At 41.1% G+C, this 27,006-nt stretch overlaps 1 protein-coding gene across 1 annotated transcript in view; it reads left to right on the top strand.

Annotated features, from left to right (window-relative positions):
- Nucleotides 1–27,006, top strand: part of afdna (afadin, adherens junction formation factor a) — a gene marked incomplete in the record, with an annotated part of 132,374 nt that overhangs the window by 61,533 nt on the left and 43,835 nt on the right. Inside the window, 13 exon segments of the mRNA XM_042222731.1 lie at nucleotides 3,372–3,466; nucleotides 4,261–4,508; nucleotides 10,896–10,965; nucleotides 12,167–12,237; nucleotides 12,348–12,415; nucleotides 15,365–15,570; nucleotides 17,658–17,678; nucleotides 20,614–20,759; nucleotides 21,663–21,757; nucleotides 22,789–23,054; nucleotides 24,456–24,599; nucleotides 24,719–24,917; nucleotides 25,441–25,547. Of these exon segments, the coding sequence (XP_042078665.1) occupies nucleotides 3,372–3,466; nucleotides 4,261–4,508; nucleotides 10,896–10,965; nucleotides 12,167–12,237; nucleotides 12,348–12,415; nucleotides 15,365–15,570; nucleotides 17,658–17,678; nucleotides 20,614–20,759; nucleotides 21,663–21,757; nucleotides 22,789–23,054; nucleotides 24,456–24,599; nucleotides 24,719–24,917; nucleotides 25,441–25,547 (1,736 nt within the window).

Below are 27,006 nucleotides of genomic sequence, written 5' to 3'. Positions count from 1 at the left end.
TAAATCAATTTATTTCACCAGTTGCTAAAAGCTCACAAATGAACTGATAATAATCGAAGTGACGTTTCTAGTGAGTTACCTCATAACTGACTGAAAGACTGAAGAACTCAAAACATGGGAATTATACTTCTGTGTTAAATCTACCTGTAAAATAGTCGTAACTGCAAATCTTTCTGAAATCCTGCACCATAATCTTCGATGTTACCTGAAGTCCACCTGCATAGAAATGTAACCACATGTCACTGCCAGTGCAGCCTGCACAGGTAAAACAGAATGCTAGAGGCTGCAACCATCACTGGCATCTACAGGGAGTGCAGAATTATTAGGCAAATGAGTATTTTGTCCACATCATCCTCTTCATGCATGTTGTCTTACTCCAAGCTGTATAGGCTCGAAAGCCTACTACCAATTAAGCATATTAGGTGATGTGCATCTCTGTAATGAGAAGGGGTGTGGTCTAATGACATCAACACCCTATATCAGGTGTGCATAATTATTAGGCAACGTCCTTTCCTTTGGCAAAATGGGTCAAAAGAAGGACTTGACAGGCTCAGAAAAGTCAAAAATAGTGAGATATCTTGCAGAGGGATGCAGCAGTCTCAAAATTGCAAAGCTTCTGAAGCGTGATCATCGAACAATCAAGCGTTTCATTCAAAATAGTCAACAGGGTCGCAAGAAGCGTGTGGAAAAACCAAGGCGCAAAATAACTGCCCATGAACTGAGAAAAGTCAAGCGTGCAGCTGCCAAGATGCCACTTGCCACCAGTTTGGCCATATTTCAGAGCTGCAACATCACTGGAGTGCCCAAAAGCACAAGGTGTGCAATACTCAGAGACATGGCCAAGGTAAGAAAGGCTGAAAGACGACCACCACTGAACAAGACACACAAGCTGAAACGTCAAGACTGGGCCAAGAAATATCTCAAGACTGGTTTTTCTAAGGTTTTATGGACTGATGAAATGAGAGTGAGTCTTGATGGGCCAGATGGATGGGCCCGTGGCTGGATTGGTAAAGGGCAGAGAGCTCCAGTCCGACTCAGACGCCAGCAAGGTGGAGGTGGAGTACTGGTTTGGGCTGGTATCATCAAAGATGAGCTTGTGGGGCCTTTTCGGGTTGAGGATGGAGTCAAGCTCAACTCCCAGTCCTACTGCCAGTTTCTGGAAGACACCTTCTTCAAGCAGTGGTACAGGAAGAAGTCTGCATCCTTCAAGAAAAACATGATTTTCATGCAGGACAATGCTCCATCACACGCGTCCAAGTACTCCACAGCGTGGCTGGCAAGAAAGGGTATAAAAGAAGAAAAACTAATGACATGGCCTCCTTGTTCACCTGATCTGAACCCCATTGAGAACCTGTGGTCCATCATCAAATGTGAGATTTACAAGGAGGGAAAACAGTACACCTCTCTGAACAGTGTCTGGGAGGCTGTGGTTGCTGCTGCACGCAATGTTGATGGTGAACAGATCAAAACACTGACAGAATCCATGGATGGCAGGCTTTTGAGTGTCCTTGCAAAGAAAGGTGGCTATATTGGTCGCTGATTTGTTTTTGTTTTGTTTTTGAATGTCAGAAATGTATATTTGTGAATGTGGAGATGTTATATTGGTTTCACTGGTAAAAATAAATAATTGAAATGGGTATATATTTGTTTTTTGTTAAGTTGCCTAATAATTATGCACAGTAATAGTCACCTGCACACACAGATATCCCCCTAAAATAGCTAAAACTAAAAACAAACTAAAAACTACTTCCAAAAACATTCAGCTTTGATATTAATGAGTTTTTTGGGTTCATTGAGAACATGGTTGTTGTTCAATAATAAAATTATTCCTCAAAAATACAACTTGCCTAATAATTCTGCACTCCCTGTATATTTCACAGCAGAAGTCTAAATCGAGCATAATGCCACACTGTGAAAAATGGTGTCTGTAGACTGCAGTTGCAACCGTGTGACCTCATGATCTTGCAGCACTCAAAGATGACCATCAGCTGTGTCTTCAAAGTAGCTTTGATAAAATGGCAAAAAGATGGAGTCGGTCTGCTGTCACTTTTACTGCAAATTCAATGGTCATTAGGCAGCTATATACTGTTACTTTCAACCAAAACCTCATAGATGTGAAACATGAATTTAGGAATTATTCACAAATAGTGCCATAGTTGCAGCAGGATGTTGAATTTCACTGTTAAAGGATGGAGGAACCTTGATATTATGTAGGATTATAATATTGGGTCGATGTTAAAGAGCCATGATGCGGAGATGTTGTGTTCATTGTTGTGGACCAACTCTGATTGATTGCAACATGTTGGCAGTCTCTGTGTTAATAAATTAGATGCAAACCTGCTAATAATCAGGTTGCCTTTGCAAGGGGTTCTGTGCGGTCGCAATCAGGCATCTGGTTTCTGCAGCGCGTTCATTAAGCTGCCAAAAGGGAAGGAAATTAAACGCGTTTATCAGCCACCGTGTTTTTGTTTGGTTTTTCATCCTTTTAGTTGCAGACAGTTAGCCGTCATATATCTACTCGTGTCACTGAGCCATTAGAATGCCAAATAAATTAGATCCAAATATTCTAAAAAAACAAAACACTAATATGCAAGGGTGGCTCCTATTCAACTTAATTCAACAATCACTTAGATGAAAATAATGTGTTAGCATCTAATCTCTAATTAATTAATAGTATTCAAATTCAAAATAATGATGATAATGGCATCAGTCACAAAACAATGAATAACTCTTGCAATATGAAAAGTTATAAATGAATCAAATAGAGAGAGAAAGGGGAAAAAATGACTGAGGGTCTAAAGAAAGTGAAAGTACGCACTCGGCTCCTCGTGATTATCATCCTTAAACCTTTAACTGACACAGAATTGATGGAAAAAACAAAACCGAGTCGGTATAGCAGAACCTTCTAATCTACAGAGATCTGTTATATTAGCTACCTTTTGACTACAGTATTATTTTTAGAAGATGGTTATATGTGGGTTTTTTTCTGATCCCACCTCACCCTCCCACAGCAGCCAACATTTTATCCCTTTCCCTTCACTGAACTAATGCCCTGCTTTGCTTTTACTAAACCCCTACTTACTAATATCAATAACTGCACTGCAGCCCCACCAAAACCCCCACACTCTGTGCCACATTAGCAGTGCATAATGCACAGCTCTCCATATGTCACTATGTATTGACTCTGTACTGTAGTAATGCTGAATTGATTGACTGGGATTTCAGTCAATCTTTGTATGTGTGAGTTTATGTAGTGAACCTGTATGCCGTTTCTTTAAAATGTGATGTGAGTGCAGCCTTACCTGGTTTCTAAATCTGAACGTGTGTGTGTGTGTGTGTGTGTGTGTGTGTGTGTGTGTGTGTGTGTTCAGACGGCTCAGACTCTCGGGACAAACCCAAGCTGTATCGGCTTCAGCACAGCATCACTGAGGTCGGCTCAGACTGCACAGACGACGGTGCCATCCAGGTAAACACCCCATTAAAATATAAAAAATTCTAATACAAACAGTAGAATACTGCGCTATATAAACTGCACATATTAATGCTAGAATTTCTCTCTTTTTAAAAAAAGTTCTACATTGCAATTTTAAATTAAGATTTCTGTCTTTCTAAAGCTTTCAGTATTTGGGAAGAGCTCACATGCTGCCAAGTTTTGATGCCAGTGCATCCGAGCACTGATGCAAACCCTGTGGAGTTCCCTCACACTCAGTGTTCCCTTACACACACACACACACACACACACACACACACACACACACACACACACACACACGGTGTTGAATTAACTGTGCAAACATCATGACGTTACTGCAGTTTAAAAAGCTGTCTTTAGATATGATTCAAATGAAAAGCAAAGAGGTGTAGCTGGTGGAGTGAGATGCTGACCAGTGGGGGTTTTTGACCATAAGGGCCATTACACTTGAGCAGCTGCAGCTAACTGTTGTTTGAAAGTCGATCAGGTGAAAATCCAGAGACAAGGTCAGCATCAGGCAGCTGATGATCATTCCAAGGTTAATTTATGATACTTTTACTTGGCCGTCCTGGCTCGAGTTAAACTAAACAGCAAGGGTGTTTAAGCTGATAGAGAGGGGAAACGGTGCACAGCTCTAATGGGAGCTTGAAGTCAAGTGAAACTGACTGCAGAAGAGTTATTTATTTATTTATTTATTTTGCCAGAAACCAGCCGACTTGCAGCTTAAAAGTGGAGTTTTAGCCTGATGCTGCTTATGTAGCTGATATACTTGCTGTGTTTGTCTTCAGCTGCTTGGTCCGGGGATTCTGCCCCACCACTGCAACCTCATGCACAGCGAAGGCATGGTGACTGTGACGCCGCACGGCCCTGACGCAGACACATTTGTAGACGGGCAGCGCATTATCGAGACGACTGTGTTGCGTTCTGGCTCCACCATCCAGTTCGGTTCTGCCCACGTCTTCAAATTCGTGGACCCGATGTTCGACCAGGGAGGGAAGAGAGAACCGGCCATGCCGAGAGGCAGACACAAGTCTGGGTGAGGAATGGGAAAAGGGTTTGTGGGTGTCTGAATGCAAAGTTTTCACCTCAAACTTACGGACATCCATTCTTCTTACTATCCCTCCTTCTTCAACCTCTGTACACACAGTTTCCCGAAGCCTACCAACAGTAAAGAAAGAATAGGGTGTTATTGTAAATGAAGGGAGGGTGAGGTTTGGAGTTGGCAGGCGGAAGCAGAGATGAAGGGAAGGAAAAGTGGGAGGAGGGAGTCTGGGATGGGGAGAGCAGGGAAATGAGAGGAAGAGCGGAGGTCTGGGGTTACGGCAGGCAGGCTGCCCTCTAATCTGATCAACATGATGTTGGGTGTGGCCTCCTCCTCGCTGGAGTTTCACACACTAACGGGAGAAAGACGGAGGGCATACAAGATAAGAAGAGAAAGGAGAGTGTGAGAAAGTTAGGGATCAGTGAAGGAAAGGAGAAACAACTTAAGTCTTTAATGGACGACTAACACTGCAAGGAAGAGAGAAAGAAGGAAGTCTGTAAGTACCCAAAACACTAACTCACAACTGTGGGTGTGTTTCTGCATGAATTAGTTTCTACAAATGATTCAAGAAATTGTCCTTTATCTTTTGTAGCACTCTTTCATAAGCATGTGCTCAGTATTTTCTAAAGCTCACAAGGTCATGAACACATTTAAATCAGTTTTTTAACAATCTAGAGTGTAAAGTTTGCCTCTGTAAGCTTTGCCTTCAGATGAAATAAACCTTAAAATTATTTTGGAGTAAAATGAGCATAACATTTTTGCTTGGCTGAATTTAATCCACCAGCCTGGGAGTGTTTTTTTTGTGTGTTTAAGAGCTGGTTTGTTAGGTTTGAGCGCTTGCTGAGCAAACACAAAATTATACATCAGTGCAGCGTTTTAAAAGAGAGCTAATCCTGTATTTAGCTGTGGGCTGTGACTGCTTTCACAACATGTTCCTCAGAGGCTTTGACACAGGTTTGCATTCCAGTTAGAAACTCCCATCAGGTGATTTTGATTAGTAACCTCAGCTATAGAGGAAGACCTCAAAATTCATGTTTAATACGAAAATACAGCTCACAGTGCTCCACATGTCAGCAGCAAAATGTGACAATAAAATACTTCAGCTTAAAAAAAAGAAGACTCGGGATGAATGAAGTCCACAGACTGTATATATAAGATCAAAGTAGCCACTTGGTCTTTTATATACAGTCTTAATGTTGGTACTTTTGCTGCTCGAGAGTCATAAATCTCTTGCTCAGCCTGTCCCAAACAGCAATACATTATATTTGTCAGACATTTCCATTCAGACATGGCTCCGCGGGGGTAAAATGATGGCTCCGCGGGGGTTTAAGTGTTAAAAATGCTCTAAAGGGCTCCAGGAGCACAGGCATGGTTCAGATCAGCGCAGGTCAACTACAGCTGTCTATGTCTGCCGATTCAAATTCTGCCCTTAAGTTTAAGACTTGGCAGAGTCTCATTGGATGAGTTTTACCCAGTGTAGAGGTGTTATAAAGAGAGAATTTATCAATAGAAGCCAAAAATCTTCTTTTTACAGGCTTTAAATACATTTTTAATGTGTGTGTTTTTTTTTTTGTTTGTTTTAAAGAGTTAAACATCGTGCATTAACATTTGTAATTTCTAGCTATAGGATATATGAATGTGAAATATGCCACTAACATTTGGTTAAAAGGGCATTTTTAATGTTTTTGGGTTTTGGTTTTATGGCTCGTAGCATAAATCGCATAGGTCATTCTTACTATTGATGGTTTTAACGATAGGCAGCTGCATTTAGCCGGTTCTGCCTGTCCAGATACAAACATGAGGAAGATGAAATTAGCTTCCGGGTCATGGATATAGTGGATTTTTTGTAAGTTAAAGAGGTCCATATTTCCCCCAGGAGTTACAGAAAATGTGTGAATATTGACCTTAAATTGAGATTAAGCTTTTTTGGTATCACGAATGGCGAAAGGGAAAATTTTCCTCATTGCCCCAAAATGGCAGAAAACCCATTTTTATTTTTCTATATAAGCAAGAAGTGCACCTGTATAATCCAATTTCTCAATGGTTCAAATAATACTTTGGTCATTTTATTAGATTTTTTGTTATTGATCAGCTCCTTTGGGAACTTTTGTCAGTTGTCAGCTCAGTTGGAGGCATTGTGAAATGATGTTACGAGAAATGAGAACACCGAGGAGTTATATTAAGACCAGGGATCATTTTGTGCAGCTCAGAAAAGGAGAAGTTGTGGATGTGGATCTCTGTGGTTTTCTGGGCTGCTTTCCAGTGTCCTGCTGCACAAACATACCAGGATACTTGGCCACAGTCAAGCTGAGGACTCATCATAATGTTTAGGCCGATCACTGCAGTAGTTTGGCGAGGATTCTTTTTTGGCGTGGTTCAGATGATCTTGTAAGGGAATGAGTGTTTGATCCTTTGATAATCTGCTCCCTCTTAACTTCATCTATATTCACTGTCAGTGAGTGAGAGAAAAACATGAATGAAACCAGCCAGAAGCCTTAAAAGGAACTTTAATCTGTATCATGTTTAATTTGAGATCATTTTAAATAAATCGTTATCAGATCCTTGTGCTGTAATCTCAGTACGCATGACACAGCAGATTCACATTTTAAACACTGTTTTTCTTGTTTTATATCATGATAACAGCCTTTTTTGGTCTGCATGTTTGACTTGTTAGCAGCTGACGGAAGTGTGGCACAGATGCAGGATTACAATAGTACGCTTTCTAAACAGAGAAATGAGGCGAGTTGCAAGAAGACTGTTAGTGAGCGGGCGCAAGGTTAAGCAGCACTGTGGTGTGTTTGTTTTGAATTTTCTGTCAGAGTAGAGACTGCCAGAAAAGGCAGATGCTATTGCTGTGTGCTCATACTGCTATGACGCAGTCTTGGTTCTCTTGAAGGTTTCTTCCTCTTAAAAGAGCGTTTTGTTTTTTCCTTCCCACTGTCACCAACTGCTTGTTTAAAAGGGATCATTTGATTGTTGGGGTTTTTCTGTACTATTGTAGGGTTTTATCTTGCAACATAAAGTGCCTTGAGGCGACTATATAAATAAAATTGAATTGAAAGTGACCATTTAAAATGATGGCGTCTTGGAAGACATGCAAGGATGGCAGGGTGAGATGGTGGGCCCAACTGAGTTATCAAATAATAGCAGCCTTATTGGTTAGAAAGCTGCATCCAATGACGGTATAAAGATGGACAAAGATTGAAAAATTACACCTTCATTCTTTTTAATGGCCAACAGGACTCAACTCCTCTGATTGCAGAGGGTTTCTGGTCGTATAGAAGTCTAAGTTGACTCTCACCTGCCTATCTCCAAGAACTCTGTAAACATTTTTTCATTACTTTAATGCATGAGGCCTTATTTTTGTCAAGCACTGAGTGCATTTTGTAAGTTATAGTCATCCTGAGGCTTTTCCAGGGTTATCCAGGATATGTGTGTGGTTTCACTGTCAGATCCACATCTCATTCACCACATCTGGTTTCAAAAAACTGATAGTGAAAACACTCATTTTGAGGCTTCATAAAACTAACAAACAGGTGGCATCACAGTGGCTCTCTCCAGCTATTGTACAGTACAGCTAAAACACACAGAAAGCCTTCCTTGGTGCTAATTAACAGACCAGAACTGAAGCACAAGCTTATTAATTGGTCTGCACTTTAAAACAGAGTTTGTGAAAGGGAAAGCCTATCTGTGGAGTAGGGCTGGGCGATATATCAAAAATTTATCGTTACCGAAATTTATGACTCTCATCGACGTCATTTTGCCCATGTCGGTAAATTCGGTATTTTAAAAAAAAGAAAAGGCATGTGCAGGTTGGCGATGTTCATGTCCCTTTAAGACGCTGTGCTACGTTACAGACTTGACGGGGTGGAGTCACATGACTCTACTACCTGTTAAGCTGGGCAGACACTGTGCGATTTTTTCAGTCGCGCGATTCAGCTCCTGCTCAAACTGTACGGTTGACTCGCAGGGGTTAGAAGTTCATAGGTCACGATGCAGGGTCTCACACTATACGGCCCGATGCTCTGATGCGACCTGAGTGCTCACACTGTGCGTCCATAAAATGAAGGTTATAACAGAAATTCTGTCGCTCGCTCTCCCTCTCTGTCTTTCACTCACACAGACACACCACCACCATCAACTTTGCTAAATTGCTAATGAAAAACATTGATCAGGCAGCTGTGATTGAGCAGCAGTGTAGATCCAACTATTTTCACGGTTGTTGTGGTCGTGATCATTTTGTGAGGCCACATCGAAAAGGCTCGGATGAGCTTTCCAAAGTTCTACAAGTTGTGCCTCCGTCGCTTGTGTCCAGATCACACGCTGCACGTCGTGCTGCGCCGTCTTTTTCGCTGACATTTGTGTTTGCGCGTGCGCAGTGTGACAAACTGCGGTGACACCCTCACGACGGTCGTGAATCCTCGCGACCAAGCGATTGATGATCGGGAGCTCGTCGTGAGGTGTCAATCGCTTCTCGTTACCCCACGTATACTATACGATGCATGACGCACGATGAAGGCCAAAATCGGGCCGATCGCCAAAACGTCGCACGACTCAAAAATTGGCTCAAAATGGGCCAAAAATCGCACAGTGTAGCCCAGCATAACAAGACGAGACACGGGTGAACAAATGGAGGACGATTTAAATGTTGAAGCAGCAGCGACGGAGGTAGAGCTGGTGGAGGAGGAAGAGGAGACGCTTGTTAACAAAAAAAATGCATCATCAATCGTTTGGCAACATTTTGGATTCAACAAGGATGATATTGATCAAAAAATTGTTAAATGTAAACTCTGCAAAAAGACTGTTGCGTCAAGTCAAGGTAACACAACCAACCTCTTCCACCACCTGCAGCACAAGTTTTTGTTTAAGAGTTTATAGTTTTCACTAGTCACATGGCAGTGCTTAGTATTTATTATAGTTTTTTCTGTGTTCAATTGACATTTGTGTTTGTGACATTATTTGTTTACAAGTTATAGTACCTCAAGGCCTTAGCAGAGATAGGCCTTTGTCCATGATGGCATTACATTTGCACAATCATTGTTTACTTTGTGAATAGCCAATGTGAAACATATTTATTATTAAACTATTTTGTTTACAAGGGATACACATTTTTTAGAGAGCATGGTTACATATTGTATCCTACACTTTTTATTTTGTTCAGTTAATAAATCTTAACCACTAAAAGTACTTACTACTATTGTCTTCATTTATTTTCAGTGACATTTTACAGTCCTTTAAAGTGGTAATAATATAATTGCAATGAATAGGTCTAGGGGGAATAATATTATCAAAATAACTGGAGGAACTATGCTGCCTGCCACAGCCCCATCAAATGAAAAAAAAAAAAAAACGTTTGTTTTTTTTGGCACTTGGGGTGGTTATCGTCCATTTATCGTTATCGAGGTTAACTGCTCAATTTATCGTGATATTGATTTTAGGCCATATCGCCCAGCCCTATGGGAGGCTAACAATGCTTTTTAATGCAGTGACGTGGAGCCTGTGGGGCTCGACTCACATTTGAAGCCAGTCCCAGGTGGCCGTTAGAGGAATTGCAGTCTTTGGCACATCTACATAGTATTTATTTTCCAGCTGCGGAGGTTGTGGCTTTGAGCCTGATTCACATGACTGTCTGGTTTCTGAGATCACATGACACCTGTCATTGATTCCCACGCTGGGATTTGGGACCATCTTGTTAAAGATGTTAGAATCTGTTTTCAAAAGCTGAAAACGGCAGCATCAGAAAGATTTTAATATTTTATCTGTTTTTGCTGGAGTTATGAGTTTGTTTGTAATGTAATTCATTTGATTAGAAATTTAGTTTAAGAAAGAAAAAAACAATCAGTCTACTTTCTCTGTCTATGTTGATGCTGGTAATGGTTTAACCTTGTTTGGCTGCTTTTGTTTATTGTGTGCGTGATGGAGATCTCCGTGTCAATGACATGAAGCACTGATCTCTTGTGTTTTGTGCTGTGCTCTTTATCGACATTAGCCTTGCTGTCACGCGGGCTGTGAAAGCAGAAGCCTGTCTTTTTAAACCCGACTGGTGACACACACACACACACACACACACACACACACACACACACACGACATCCTGGCGTTGCTGTGAGTTAGGACTCGTGGCGTGGCTTCTCTATAACTAATTAGACTGTTATGTAAGAGTGTGCATGCATAAAGCGAGCTATCTGTGTGCAAATATCAGCGAGTATTTTACTGCCTCTCACGCCCATCGCTCTCCTCTGTGACGGTGAGTTAGATAAGCGAGCGTGTGTGTGTCTGGGTTTAAGTCTGCGCTCTTGTCGACGTCAGTAATGAAAAGTCAGCTGTGGAGAGCGCAGTTCCTCATCTGAACCTCTGAATGTCTGTGTCTCCCCACTGAAGCAGCGTACCAGAAACCACCTTCGACCTTCACGGAGACGTCCACAGTGGAGGAGCCCTGCCTACCAGCAAGGTAACACACACATGCACACAGACAGAAAAAGAAACACCCACTCATTTTCGTGTATATACTTTATTCCATTCAAAATTCTCTCTGCTCTGCTTTCTGCTCTCAAACACTTAAACACTATGCTGTTAATATTTTTATGTTTTATCTGTCTGAACTTTTATTAAGCAGACTGGCTGGAAGTCGGGCATCATCATATTTTTGTTTACTGCACTGCTTCTGTGGTGGATTCTCCTTTTAAAGTTGGTTTCAAATAATGACGTTAGTTTATGTTCAAGTCATCGCTGTTCAGGCTGCTCTAAACATGCCAATTTTGACAGTTTCTTTTCCCCCTGCTCTGTATGATGCCTTATCTCAACTATTGTCAACACAGGTGCACAGCTGTCACAGCGAGCACAGAAGCTCCACCCACCTACTATTTAAGCCTTATTTTTGCGAGGGGGAACAAAACTACTACAGTAACTAGTCGTGGTAGAAGAATTCACAGATTTAAAAATATGGAGCCAATCTTATTATGATAATTATGCACACCGGTGGTATTTATCTGTATCTTTCAAATTTCTTTGCAGTTAAATGTCATTTATAGAGTGACAAACCATGACACATCTTAAGGTGTTTTATTTTCAAAGGTAAAGACTATGCACATATTATAAATATTATAAAAACACAATGATTCCACAATCGTCCGTGAGAGAGCTGCTGATGACAAAAAGGAGAAAAATGACTCATGGGTTTTCCAAAAATAATTAAGTCTTTTGTTGATTATCGGTATTGATTTTCAGATCTTCTTGAGTGCATTTCATCTAACATTTAACTCCAAAGAAGTTTAATTCAGATTATTTAAAAATCTGATCAAAGATTAATTTTGTCATTTGATTATTGGTTTGACTAACTGCAAAAGCTCTGGAGAAGCAGTAAAACGTTTTTTAAATGTCAAACTCAATACAAAGAAACAAAAACTTGATGAAAAGTGGAAAAAGGGTTGTCATGTTGCTTTTGCTGTAGTAGTTCTGCCAATAAATCTGACCCAAGTCACCATTGTCGGCTTTCCCAGACAAAACTCCATGACACCATAACTTTGATTTGTTTCCCCACGCTGCATTTAAGCCTCGTAGGACTGTAGCCAGTATCTTTAAAATATAATAAGGGACAAATTTCCGTATGTTAAGTTGAATTGAAGCTTCTTTTTTTCTCTGTGTGTTTTCAGAGCTCAGGAAAGCTGGACATGGAGAGAGGAATGGTCAAACCCATGATCAGAGGAGAGCAGCAGGACAGCAGGTCAGACATGGTTTCCTCCAATACCCTGGATTCTCTTGATCCTCATGCTTATCCTTTTTCTCCCCTCTGTATGGATCTCCTCTCCTCATGGTTTGAATCTGTCTCATCAGGTCTCAGGATATTTCAGCAGACAGAACAGAGCTGACTCTTCCAGCCAGCATCGAGTTCAGAGACAACTGTGAGTGTTCGCGCATCACTTTCTGCCTCTTCATTCACCTCACTGTGTCAGTGACACAGTCAATAGCTGGAAACTATTGAACCCTTTCAGTTCCCGTCGTAACGTCCTGGACCGACAAACCTGACCTGATTGCACTGGAAGTAGTGTCATGGTTAATGCAGGCAGTTCAGAGGCTTTTCACGTTTTCTCTCACCTCGCCGACCTGCAGCGATGAAAGGCTGAAAGCCATTATAATCATTAAAATCCTATTTGACGTTGTGGCACAAAGTCAAGCACGTTCAGTGGTTTTTGCTCCTCGTTTCTGAGCCTGCTTGTGATATTCTTGAACAAGATCTGCGGGTGCAGCCGGGGTGAAGGGGACTCTCCATCACTGCTTTTTGAAGCCAATGTGGTTTTATTTGATTTATCAGAGTGTGATCTTCAGCATTGGAGGTCGACACCTCCAAATGTGAGACTGTGAAGTGCCCTCTCTGGGTTGAAAGGCAGATATCTCAGGATGTTTTTCTCGAGACATGGCGCGGAAAGGTAGATTTATGGGTCTATCGACCTCAGCCTTCACCTTCACTTATCAGCAGTAATACGGGCATTGTATCAGACTGTTGTAAAAGAGACGTCCACGTATGTTCTAGCTGTCATATTTGGTCATGAGAACAAGTTAATGAACAATAGTGCAAAGTCAAAAATACAAGCAGTCACAATGAGTTTCCTCTGCAGGGTGACTGAGCTCAGCCTTCGAGCAAGGTTGCAGAGCTTGTACATTTGGAAGGATCTTGGAGTGGAGCTTCTGCTCAGTCGTGTTGAAAGCTGCCAGCTGAGGCTGTTCCATCGTCTTGTAACAATGCCGCTGGAGGTTTTGGGGGCATGTTTATCTGGGAGGAGACCCTTGGGAACTACAATCAATTTATAATCACCACTTAACCCTTACCCCATGCATGTTTTTGAACTGTTGGTGGAAGCTGGAGTTCCCAGACAGAACCCATGCAGACACAGGGAGAACATGCAGGCTCCATACAGAACGGAAAAGACTGGATTCAAACCCAGGAACTTATTCCTGTGGAACTTTTTCTGTGAAGCTGGCAGGTTGAAGACCATTTCATGACTGGCCTCAAAGGGTTTTTATTGTTCTCTCGTGCACCTTGAACGGTGGAGAAGTTTGGTGCTGTGGTGCATGTATGAAAACTGCTACATCGGGGTGTTTCTGCCTTTACATGTCAGAGTACATTACAGAGATTAATATTAAGCTTCATGATTTCCATCTCTGCGTTTTTCTGAGCCGTGTTCGAGCTGTGCATTCCTGTTTAATAAAGTAATAAAATGAAAGTTCTCCTTTTGTCTGCCGGTGTGGAGGGAACCTTAGAGCTGGACTGAGTTGTCCTAATCCCCGGCATTTAATTTTCTAATGTCTCTAGTGAATCCTTTATTAGATGATTTCAGAACTCTTTGTTGCTGTTGGATGTTAGATTCATGATAATTGAGTTCCAGACGGCAGTGCAACGTTTCGTTTCCCACGCTTTTTGTAGCCACGAACGCTTCGAGCCGTTTGCTTTGTCTTCTGTTTATTGACTCTTCTTCTGCTCCGGGCCCGAGTCTATCAGCGTGCACGCTCTGACAGTGCTACAATATATTTGGCACCGTGTGTGAGATCATCTGTTTTCCAGGCAAAAGATGGTTTTTGGTCATAAAGTGGTGGAGACTCTCATACCCCACAGTCCTCAGGGAGCCTAACCATGTGCTGTAAGAGGCAGAAAAGGTGCAGTAGTCTCATCTTCAGGTTTTCATATGGAGTGTTGTAGCTGCTAAAGTGCAGCTGCCACCAGTTTGGCATAGAGTTAAAACCGAATGACTCTAAAGTGAGGCAGCTGGTTTCATTGGTGTTTTCAACATGACACGCATGTGCAGCCAATATCTGCACCGCCAAAGCGACTGATACAAACTGCTTCCCACAGCTCAGAGGCGGCGTGGGCCGACACTTTGAACATGCAGTTTGATTTATTGTGTGCAGTCATTTCTGCCTTTACATACAGTTTTTAATGAGAGATGATATATAAAACCTTTGCATTCATTAATTACCATTATCAGCTATAATGATGAGCTGTTATTCCATGAAATAATAATTAAAAAAAATCAGCTATAGTGAAAGAGTTAAACAGGTGGAGATTGTTGTCAGAAGGAGCAGGAATGAATGAATGAAAGCCAAAATAGATGAATAAAAACATGAATGAATTGAATAGTAAACTAGAAGTCTAATAAACAAATGAATATTATTATTATTATTATTATTGTTATTATTGTTATTGTTATATTAAAAAATAGACAATTAAGAAAAGTTAAGTTTTATTTATCAGTCAACACAGTGGGGAAAAGAAACACGAAACCAGATAAAAAAAGAATAAAATGAGAATCCATGAATGAATTCATCAATGAATGGCTGAGTGGGTTAAAACAAACAAACAAACAAACAAACAAACAAACAAACAACAACTGGATGGATGGAAACAGAATAAATAACAGATGAATGAATAAAGCCAGGAACCAGTTGCTGAATGAACTGACAACACAAGGAGTATCTGAATGAAATGCTGAATGAAAACACAGGAAACAAATAAAACTCCTGCTTGCCTCTTTAACACATTTCCGGTGTTTTCTACTGTAGGACTACGATAAAGTGGCTGGAAGTAAAAATGCTCTGTAGTCATCAGTTCAGTTCTCCATTGTTTTGGTGTCTAAGAAGCCTTTAATCCATGTTTTCATAACCCAACTCACCCTTTCTGCGTCATACTTCATTGTCTCACCCATACACGTGACCATGAGTTTAGTTTGTGGGGGATTACTTAAGCTGCATGTTTATTAATTAATTATTAATTAATCACGTGAAATCTGTTACGTCCTCTGACAAACAGCGGCTGCCGCAAAGATTTTATCGAATGTATTCTCTCTGTGTCCATCCAGCTGAAGACACCTTCCTCTCTGCCATCATCAACTACACCAACAGCTCCACGGTTCACTTCAAACTCTCGCCCACGTACGTCCTGTACATGGCCTGCCGCTATGTCTTGTCGCCCACGTACCGGCCCGACATGTCGCCGTCAGAGAGGACGCACAAGGTCATCGCCATCGTCAACAAGATGGTGAGCATGATGGAAGGAGTCATCCAGGTCAGTAATGCGTCTTTTAAAAGTCTTTTCACTGTAATTTTTAAAAGCAGTCTAATCAAATCATCGATTAATTTGCACGTTATCTCGTTCTCATGCTCCTCCTGCTTTTGTCAAATATTAGGTGACGCTCAGCGCTGTTCTTACAAAACTACATTTGTAGTGGTTGTAAGCTGTGTGTGTGTTTGTGTGTGTGTTTGTGTCTAGCAGCTTTTCTCCACAGTTGTGCTTTCGATTCTGTTTGTCCATCACTCAGTGTTACGCTCGAGATGTGAAGCCTGTTGTGACTCAACATGGAGCTACTGTTACTTAAAATGTCAAGTTTGATGCCGGTCTTATAGCCGTTTTTTGTAGGGGAGGGAGGCGGTGTCAAAACAGTAATTTTTAAAGACTTTTTCGAGATCTCCTCCTCTAAATAAAACTGCATAGAGGTATCTGTGTTCAATATTGCGTTAAGACAAACATCTGCAAGAAGTTTTAATAAACATGCTAAAAATGCCTGGTTTTAATTGAAACAGTCTGTATGGAAATATGAAAAAGGATTAAGACTTTCACCATCTGTTCAAACTTTTTGTTAACTCTGGGCCACGTTAAAAACAGCCAGAAATTCTTTCTCGTTTTCCCAGCAACTTCAGTACCTCAATTTTTTCTGTACAAGAGTTCAACACATGAGATTTTCATATTTAAGCGCTTTTTAAACCAATTTTGATACTCCAAGTTTCACAAGCGTCATATCGCAATGTGGGATAGATAGCTGGGCACAACAAGTTATAGATTATGAAATCTTTTTACCTATAGTTTGATGGCAAGCTCATCTTCTAGTTGTGATCCCTTCACAGAAAAGAAATCCCTGTTCAAATGTTCTGTAAATTGATTTAGACATATCACATCGATCAGTTTCATGTCCTAAACAGGTGTGGGGAACTTCAGGCCTCAAGGGCCGGTGTCCTGCAGGTTTTAGATGTGTCCTTGATCCAACACAGCTGGTCTAAATGGCTAAATTACCTCCTCAACATGTCTTGAAGTTCTCCAGAGGCCTGGTAATGATTGATTCAGGTGTGCTGACCCAGGGTGAGATCTAAATGCTGCAGGACACCGGCCCTCGAGGCCTGGAGTTCCCCACCCCCTGTCCTAAAAGGAAGAATAAGAGTGAAAAAACTTTTTCGATCCAGCTCTGTATACTCTATAAAATATTTATAGCATGAAGTTAAGATTTTGCATTGCTTAACTAAAGTTACTGTACAAAATAAAAGATAAAAGTGATCCTTGCTGGGTTAGGTGGGAGCACGATGCCACATATGGAGCAGAGGATCTTAGGAGGGGAAACGTAAACACATAAACACCTACATGTTTCTTTTAAAGCCTCCAGCATCCAGTAAAGCCATTACTGCTTTTATTTGTTTAGCCTGCAGCAAGCTATTCATTGTCTTTGGCATGCAGAAAAGTTCTAAAACACAAGCACAGACTCACAAACGCACACACAAGACTGTAAGACTATTTCAGTCTGTGTAGTAGGAGTTCAGCTTTATAGAGTTTCAGGAAAACTATCTTTAGCTACAGACTGAGAGATGTGGGAAGCTTGCTTATAAACTGTGTGTGTGTGTGTGTGTGTGTGTGTGTGTGTGTGTGTGTGTGTGTGTGTGTGCACGTGCGTGTTTTCAGTTATCATCTGAACATTAATCATTGCATACGAGACACTAATCCAGCAGATCAGGATATTTTTGGAGCATCTCTTTGGGATGTTCCTCGCCAATAACAGTGCTCGCACTCTCTAATATTTAATCCTTGTTAGAGTGCGGTTACAATAGTGTGCTTCAAACATTTTATGCAGCTTTTAGTTGTAAAATATAAAACATTGTATACCTCGTTCACTTTTGCAGTGTTTTCTTTAACATTTTTTCTTTTCCAGCTGACCTCCATCACTTCACTTTTTTGAGGATGGCTTTACATTGTAAACCATAATCATCGTGTGTGTCAAAGTGTATCTGTGTGTCACATAGCTGTCCATACTGTAGCCGTTGACGTGTTTTCTCTCTGTCCTGTGAACGTGTCCTCTTCCTCCTCCTCCTCTTCCTCTTCCTTCCATCCAGGAGATTGCTGAAGGGGATCAGGTAGGATAGCACATCATGATACGGCTGCTAAAGACTCGTCTACCTCTCTCTCCCTGGCTCTGACGCTCTCTCTTTGTCTCATTTTCTTGGGGTGGGTGATGTGGGTAATATTAATTGCGCAGTGCACTTTATATTCCGTACTTGCTACTGTTAATGTGAGCTGCACAGATTAGCAATGCCAAGAGCTTTGCAACTCAATACTTTTACTGTATTATCCACAGTTTTCAGAGCTGTTTTTAAGGAACATATTGCAGAGGAAATAAAACAGTCGATCACGTTTGCCATGGTGACAAAATACTACTGGATTATAGTATTGTTCTCAGTGTAGGTTGATTTATTACTCCCAATAGCAACAGAAAAAATGGTTGTTGTTGTTGTTACTGTTACTGTTATTGTTGTTATTATTATTATTATATTGTTATTATTATAATAATGTTAGTATTACATTGTAACTATTAAGTAAAGAAAGATAAATAAATACTTCTGTGTTGAATCGACATAAAGCCTGTTTAAGTGACCGACTCGTGGTCGGCGTTTATATGTGTGCATGGTGTGTCTCCGTTCTTGTGCAGTCACTCCCAAAACACTAGTTATGGGTGTTTTGATGTTTTTCAAACCTATTCACTGGATTTGAAAATGGAAATAGCAAAAAATGCATTATTGTAGTCATTTTTATTTAGTTTAGACTTTTTGCTGTTAATTTTCAGGCAGTTTCTGTAGTGAGGTTTTCTTGTTTCAGTTTCATTTTATTTAAAAATATTTTGTTTTAGTTTAATTTTATTAATTTAAGAGTTAGTTTTTGGCCTTTTAGTTATTATTATATGAGATTTATATCAGCGGTAAAGTACAGGTATTTCAGGTATTTAAAAAAAAAAAAGAAGAAAAAAAAGAAGCCAAACTTTTGGAAAGCTGTTGACTCAGTCTTATAGACAAACAGTACAAAAACTAAGCAAATTTCTTGCTATCATTTTTTCCTAGTTTGTTTTTCCCCAGGTCTGTTTATAATTTTTATTTTAGTTAATTACATTTTGGTCACACCTATTTTTAGTTTTAGTTAACTTTAATAACCATGGAGGAGAGTCACAGTCGTTGCGAGCTGCATCAACGTGATGCGTAGTTGTATTTCTAGTGAGGTGCACATCAGGTTGCGGTTTATGGTTACCTGCACCATATCTCTAACATTGTTAGTTTTGCGTCAGAGTTTGTCTCGTTGTGCACCTCTGGACTGCTTTAGGACAGCTTCTGTTTTTCAGATTGTTGTTCATGTCACAAAGTTGCAGACGGTGAGCTGCAGTCAACATACATTTTTCTGTTATGCATCACTGTAGGTGGTTCAGTAATCTCATTCTATGTACTAAGGAAACAAAAGTTGTTATTGCATTGCAAAGCTTCCTCCACGTGCATGATGGGTCTTTTTTTTTTTTTTGCGCTGTGCTACTGCCAGCTGATTTCAGTCTGCGTGCAGGGAGTGGAAATGTGAACATTAACGTTATTGCATGAAGGGGCATGGACACGATGGTTAAATGCTCAGCTCTGTGATGATCCTTAGCTTGAAAGTTGTTTGTTTGGTGTTCGTGGTCGAAGCGAGACTTCCACAGAGTGATGATCAGGATAACAGTGCGCATGGATTTGAAGATCTTTTTGATCGAAGCTCGTATGTTAAATTATTTCTTTACCTGAAACCTCGACTCCAGACCAACTGGGTAAAAAAAAAAAAAACCCAACACATTTTAATTAAGGTGAATCAGATAACATTTAAGCACTGGTGACGTAAAATCACATCACCAACCTCATCAACCCCTCGGCTTTCCTCTATTAATCTCTGCCCCCACTTCTCTCTCCCTGTCCTACTTTCTTCTTCTCTCTCTATGCTTTTTTTCTTTTTGACCAGCCCTTCATTGTTGCTGCTGCTTCTTTTTCTCCATTCTAACAGAGATGATGTAAAATACCGCCGTAATAATGCATCCTACCCCACAGCTGGAAAACTAAGCAACAACAGCAACATCAACTTGACTAATTCCATTCAGCTTCCTGGACCTGCCTGGTACTAAAAAACAAACACACCAAAGAAAAAAACAAAACAAAAACAGAACAAAAACCAAAGCATCCACTTCTCTCCATCATTGCTCAGTCTTTAACTCTGGCATCCATTTTTTTGTTTTGTTCTTTTGTTGTGACCTCACATCTTGCTTCTTCTACTCGACGGTGTGGATGAGAGACAAGTCGCGTCCCTCTGACCTGCTCCACCTCGTCTGCTTCATTTGTCTGTTTGGATGTTCATTTAACGTGTTCAGCCATCCATCTGTGTTTCATTGTGGATGCACTTGGCTCCATCTCTCATTGTCTGGCTGTTCTGAATGAAGGGTTATTATTGTTATTATTATTATTATTGATATTATTATTATTTTCTTTTCTTTGTTCTGTTTTCATTTGTTTTTCAAAGGTGGGTATAGATGAATGCAAGGGACCAAGCTTTGCACAATCCTCTCTCTCTCTGAGCGGTGGGGATTTTAACCAATCAGCTCCTCAGACATCGAGCTTCGTCATGATTTAAACTGTGAACTAAGACGGCCGGTGTCTGTCGATCTGATGAATGGGAGAGAAAAGGAGAGGTCACTCTTGTGTAAAACAAAACTATCACAGAGCTCACGACACTTTGTTTGTGTTCACCGATCTGAAAGTGATGACCACTCTTCTTCTCGACACCCGGTTGGCTTAGAGGGAGGGGTGGGCGAGGCATGAGTCTATCCCTTAAAGTAACAGCTGCTCCTTCTTGCTGTCACTCAAACAGAAACCCCTCTGTCCTCCTCCCTTATTTTTTTTAATTTTTAACTTTTTTTGTTTTTTACCCTTGAGTCTTCCCTGGACACTTCTACTCTAACAACTTCTACCATGTTTTTCTTCTTTGTGTGTGGTTGTGATTGGTGCATTACAGAAGCAGAAGAACATCGCGGGAGCACTGGCTTTCTGGATGGCCAATGCCTCCGAGCTGCTCAATTTCATCAAACAGGACCGAGACCTGAGTCGCATTACGCTGGACGCCCAGGACATCCTCGCCCATCTGGTCCAGATGGCCTTCAAGTCAGTTTGTGTTTGTGGATGTGGGTGTAGATAATAAACTGTGAACAAAGATATAGCCATTGTGATGATGCAGACAGGTTAATGCCTTCCCTTTGCGAAGCATCAGTGTTTTCGTCTTTGTGACTCTTAACAGAAACTGCAGTTTACAAAATGTTGATTATTAATTCAATAAGAGATCAAATAAATACCCGTAAACTCACCACAAAAGTGTTTCCTAGGGTCACAGGGGGAGGAAGCTGTTATCTTTTCTAGCTGCAGGAGTCGCCCACTGCTGGCCATTAGAAGGAATGCAGGTTAATGGGGTTGATCCAAGTGAGCAGTGCATTACTTTGTCCTAAAAACAAATGAGTGCATCCAGTTAATAATGTTGCCCCAGTCAAAATGAATGAGAGGTGATGATGATGTTGATGGACTTAAATTTATACATGTGAAATAAGCAGAGCTAGAATCTACCTCAAATTTTAGTTCAGTTTTATTAATATAGCACCAAAAGAAAACAGTCACCTCAAGGGGCTTTATATTATAAAGACAAGACCCACGATCATAGAGAGAAACCCCAACGATCATACAACCCCCTGTGAGCATGCGCTGTCTTTTATATGCAGTCCAAAGTGTCCATCCAATACTTTAATAAGGATTTCATTACATTAACTTGTTAGTATAACATGGATGATAAGAAACATAGGCTTGCAATTCTTTCTGTATAAATGACATTCGCTGGCAGTTAGCAGTAATTTAAACTTCTCACTTGGTTTAGAAGCATTATGGAAAATATATGAACACACTGATAACCCACATTAAAGTTTCTGAAAGCATCTGAAAGTGTAAAATACGTTCAGATGGTGACCTTTGATGTGAACAGTGTTGAATGACGTTGCAACAAGCTGTATCGTGTTGCTGCAGGTACCTGGTCCACTGTCTCCAGGCCGATCTGAACAACTACATGCCTGCCTTCCTCGATGACCCCGAGGAGCATAATCCACAGAGACCAAAGATCGGTAATGTGCAAACACACATCCACAGGAAGCAACCAAGACTGCTCATGACTAACAGCAACAATTCTGAATTAATTTAGGTGATTAGCTCTTTAAAATGAAGACATGTTAATCGTATGTCATTATAGGTTTTGCCGGAGTTTTCACCGTTTTATGTTAAGATGATTCCCCACTCACAGGTTGCACACATCTAGAAATTGTTAGCATTAATTTTCTCAGGTTCCTTTGGACCTTGTGAGACTAGAAAGAATATATTAGAAAATCTGAACAAAGTATTTTTTTTGTTTCCTAATGGTCTCTCAGGTGTCTTGTTTTGTTTTTTGGTTTTTTTTTAAAAAACATGCTTTGGACCTGTCTCTCTGATTTGGGATCTACTTTTCTGCAGAGTCAGTAGCTGCAGTGCCACCTTAAACTCGAAGAATTTTATTTTTTTATCAAAACTCTCTGAAGTCAAGAATTTACACAAACATGGAGCCCAAGATTTCTCAGCAGACTCCAGAAACTCGGAGGAAAGCCCAAATTGAACTCTGTAGCTATCGTTGTTCACTGTATTTGTTTGCGTACAGGCCTGGTTTTAATAACCTGATCATACAGCTCCTGGAAACTGTCCATATACTTAACTCACATTTCATGTAGAGGATCATTGCGGGTTGAAAAGCCCACAGTTTTCAAGTCAGACAGTGTTGCATCAGGTGAGGAGTGAAACCAGGAGGCGCTTGTCTTTTTTCTGAGGATGTTGTACATATGTACTGAAAGTTTTCTTCCAAAAAAACACAACCTTCAATCACAAACTCCTCCACTTGGCTTCCTGTCAGTTTATTAAGATAATTATAATCCAGCTGGAAGATTGTATTTTTTTTTTTTAACACTGGAAGAAGTTCGCCTATCACAGAAGCAAAAGTACAAGGGCATGTAACCGGATTTCTACTGAGTGATCTCAAAAAACAAGCCTCACACGGCTCAGAATGACCTTGAACAGGATATAAGACTTAGAGGGGAAGATTTTTTTCTCACCTCCCGGTTTCTCTTTTCAGAGGACGTCCTGCACACACTGACGGGGGCGATGTCGTTACTGCGGCGGTGTCGGGTCAACGCCGCTCTCACCATCCAGCTCTTCTCGCAGCTCTTCCACTTCATCAACATGTGGCTGTTCAACAAGCTGGTGACAGATACCGGCTCGGGGCTGTGCTGTCACTACTGGGGCGCCATCCTCCGGCAGCAGCTGAGCCACATCGAGGCCTGGGCTGAGAAGCAGGGTCTGGAGCTTGCTGCTGACTGCCACCTCAGCCGAATCGTACAGGTAAGATGGTAAACAGTAAGCGTCTGTGCAGGGGTGTGAGCAGATGGTCGCTAAAACAGGTTTTAGAGGCATTTTCCTCAGTTGTGTCAGTCACACTAATTGGTTTATTGCATCTTTTTAAAATATCTCCATTTTAATTTTTTCTTATTACTATAAAGGGTTTTGAAAAGATAAAAAAAGAATATGTTCGACTGATTTACTTGTTGGTTGTGTCCCATTTTCTGTTTTTAGGGAATTACGCAGACCTGTAAAAGTACTATTACAGAGTAGCTCCTGTGGAAGAGTAAGAGGGTCTTGAAGTGACAACTCCCAGAAAGTTGATTCTGTTTATCTCAACTTTGCTTTTTCAGAAATGTTTTGTTACTCATTCAAGTGACGACTACTGTCTCAGGTGACCGCAGGTTTCCCAAGTCTAATAAATGGTACATTTGCATAATGATTGAAACTGACTAACAATGGGCCATTTTTTGCTATGACACCAGGGATTCAAAAAAAAGTGGGTTGTGATGTTACTGCTGCAAGAAGTCAGAAGGAAGCCATTTGTAATTTAAAAAGAAGAAGAAGAAGAAGAAACTGAACTGAAAAACATCTCAATGTGATTTTAAAAATAACAGGTTTTCCTTCAGTTTCTGGCCTATTCTTGACCCTGAACTGTGGTCTATTTAATCAGAGAGCACAAATATGGCCATCAGCTAAAGCTGTTAATGTGATCAAAATTAAGATTAAAATGAGTCAGTGAATCCACATGGAAGGAATCATTTCCTTTTGTGCGGTGTGCAGTTGGGATTGAAGGTTTGGGTGGGCTGCAGAAGGTTTTCAGGATCTGTAAATTGGCTGCGGCAGTCTGAAGTTTGGGAGTAGATGTTTACTACACTGCAGCAATTCAGAGAGAAAATGAAGAGGCTGAAACAAGAAATTAAGAGACCACAACAAGACATGGAGTTGGACTACCAACCGCTGACTGGCTATTACATCACTACAATCCCTTTTAGCAGCATGAATGCAACCAGGAAAAAATGCTTTGAAGCTTTGCAGTTTCTGGAGGATCTCTTCTTGCCCAGACGGAAACTTGTATAATCCTCTGTTATAGTAAACCTGAAATGAAAAATCGTAAAGAGGCAAACACTCCAAACCCCTGCTCAGGTGCTTCTCTGGGACTCTGCTTTATCAGCTTCGACTGACTCTGGCAAAACAAGCAAACAACTCAACAGCTGTCATCAGATTCTTATTACTGTCTCACAACACTCGCCTCGCCTACAGTCAGCCAGTCAACACAACCGCGGAAGTCTCTCATTTCGTGTGCTTGTAGATAACGTTGCGACCACGTGTGGCCACTCTGTTTACATTCAAAACAATAAGATGTGTTTGATTTACAACATGTGTGTTTGTGTCCCCTTCCAGGCCACCACCCTGCTGACCATGGATAAATACTCCATGCAGGATGTGCAGACCATCAATAACACTTGCTTCAAGCTCAACTCCCTGCAGCTTCACGCCCTCATGACCAACTACCACTGTGCCCCCGATGAGCCGTACATCCCACCTGTAAGATAAACGGCGTCTTTAAACATGTGCAGCATTTTTATTGGATTAAGTTAGATGAAACTGGAGTTATTCAAGTCAAACTGATTTTTAGAAACTTCTGCTGGTTTCTGTGTGTTTAGGAGCTGATAGACCACGTGGTGGCAGTGGCGGAAAACACAGCAGATGAGCTGGCGAGGAGTGACGGCAGAGAGGTTCAGCTCGAGGAGGATCCAGACCTCCAGCTGCCCTTTCTCCTTCCTGAGGACGGCTACTCCTGCGACGTGGTGCGCAGCCTCCCCAATGGCCTGCAGGACTTCCTGGAGCCTCTCCTGCAAAGAGGTAAAAAGTCAAACTATATGTGAATAAGGAATGAAGTCATATAGGAAATATATGAATGAAAGCCTTCAAATAGGTTTATGTTTTATGAGAATGTAAATGACTTTGGTTGAATAAGAGCAGATAATTTTTCCCAGGGTTTTTAATTTGTTTTTATTGTCATTGTTTTAAATAAAACCCTGTATACCTAAAGGGAAACAAACATTCATTGAATTATGTTTCATAACTGTGTGTTAGTTCTGCTATTCTGAGTTTTATACCTCCTGCTTTTAAAGCTATGAGACGTACAACGAGTTTAAAGATGTTATGTTGGGATTTAAGCATCTTAAAATAAAGCAGACCAAACAAAAAGCATCAGTAGCTGCTGCTTTAAAATAAGTTTGGTTGCTTTATATGCTGTATTGCTACACTCGACAATTAACGTTTTCTTATTGTCATGGTTTCAGAAAAGCTGCTCTGAAACAAAGGTTATGATCACTCTACTATCAGTGACATTATTTCTGTGTGCGTCTGTTTCCTCTGGTAGGTTTCTGTAGGTTAACGCCACATCCACGTTCGCCCGGCACCTGGACCGTCCACTTCGAAGGAGCTGACTGCGACAGCCACTTCTCCGCTGCTGACAACTCTGAAATGGTACGACGTCGACGTTCAGTCACTCTCTCGCCACACTGTGCGTGCGTTTATTTATAGAGTTGTGTGTCAGTGCAGTGGGGCATCCTGGGTAAATTCGGTGCCACAGAGGAGACTTTGCAGGTTTAGTAATGCTGAGTCACAGAGACTGTGGAGACTGAAGTCTAAAGTAAGTCTGACAGCTAAGACAGCAGAAAACAAGACTAAAACTCAAAGTGGCTGCAGGGTCTTTGATGGCTGCAGAGTGACTTTGGGAAACTGTTCTTTTTTTCAGCATTTACATTTTCATGCTGCGCTCTTGCTTTGAGTGGATGATCTTCACTGAGATCCCATCCACTTTGCTCTGTATGCTGCCCAGACACGCCTCCATATCGTCAATAACGATGAGCTGCTCTTTGATACAAATATCTAATTGGCTGATCACATGGCAGCAACTCGGTGCATTTAAGCATGTCAACATGGCCAGCATGACGTGCTGAAGCTCAGACTGAGTCTCAGAGTGGGAAAGAAAGGTGATTTAAGCAACTTTGTGACCTGGTTGTTGGTGCCAGACAGCCTGGTCAGAGTATTTCAGACTCTGCTGGGATTTTCCCACATGATGTATGAATGAAGGAGAAGATCACACTGGGTGCCCCTCGTGTCAGCTAAGAGCAGGAAACCGATTCTATAGTTCAGCACAATTTGACAGTAAGAGACTGAAAATTTGCTTCTGGTCTGATAAGTCTCAATTTCTACTCTGACATTCAGATGATGGGGTCAGAATTTGGCCTAAGCAACATAAAAGCATGGATCCATCCTGCTTTGAATCGGCATTTCAGACTGGTGGTGTCAGAGAGGTTTTCTTAGGACTCTGCACACCAATTAGTATTAATTGAGCATCGTTTAAACACCACCGCTGACCACGGCCACAGTGGTACCATCTTCTGCTGATTCCTTGAACATGACAGTAAGTTGTCTGTACTCATTTGGCCTCCGAAATCACCAGATCTCAATCAAGTAGAGCACCTTCGGGATGTGATGGAACATGTTTTCCAACAAATTTCCAACAAATCTGCAGCAACTGTGTGTTACTCTTGTGTCATTATAGACCCAAATCTCTGAGAATGTTTCCAGTATGCCAGTTCTAAAGGGAAAAGTGGTTCCTGAAAGGCATAAATACTAATGTGGCTAGTGTATACATTTTAATATTTCAGCTGTGTTAATAAACTTCATCTGTATGTTTCTTTTTAAAGACAAAAATGACAATAAGTAGAGGATTTCACAGAGTTTGGACAAGAGATTCAGGGTAGCTGAGACTAGCAGCCAAAAACAGGTGAAATTCCTGTGCAGAAACTGAGCTGTAGACAATTTGACGGCACGACTGTCATAGTTTGACTATTTTTAGACACGTTTAAACCTGGAGACTGCTTTGGTGTGTGTGTGTGTGTGTGTGTGTGTGTGTGTGTGTGTGTGTGTGTGTGTG

This window comes from Haplochromis burtoni, unplaced genomic scaffold, assembly GCF_018398535.1.
Source record: "Haplochromis burtoni strain Fernald_Lab_line unplaced genomic scaffold, NCSU_Asbu1 Contig_93, whole genome shotgun sequence".
Classification (NCBI taxonomy): domain Eukaryota; kingdom Metazoa; phylum Chordata; class Actinopteri; order Cichliformes; family Cichlidae; genus Haplochromis; species Haplochromis burtoni.
This window is presented reverse-complemented; position numbering and strand designations above follow the sequence as displayed.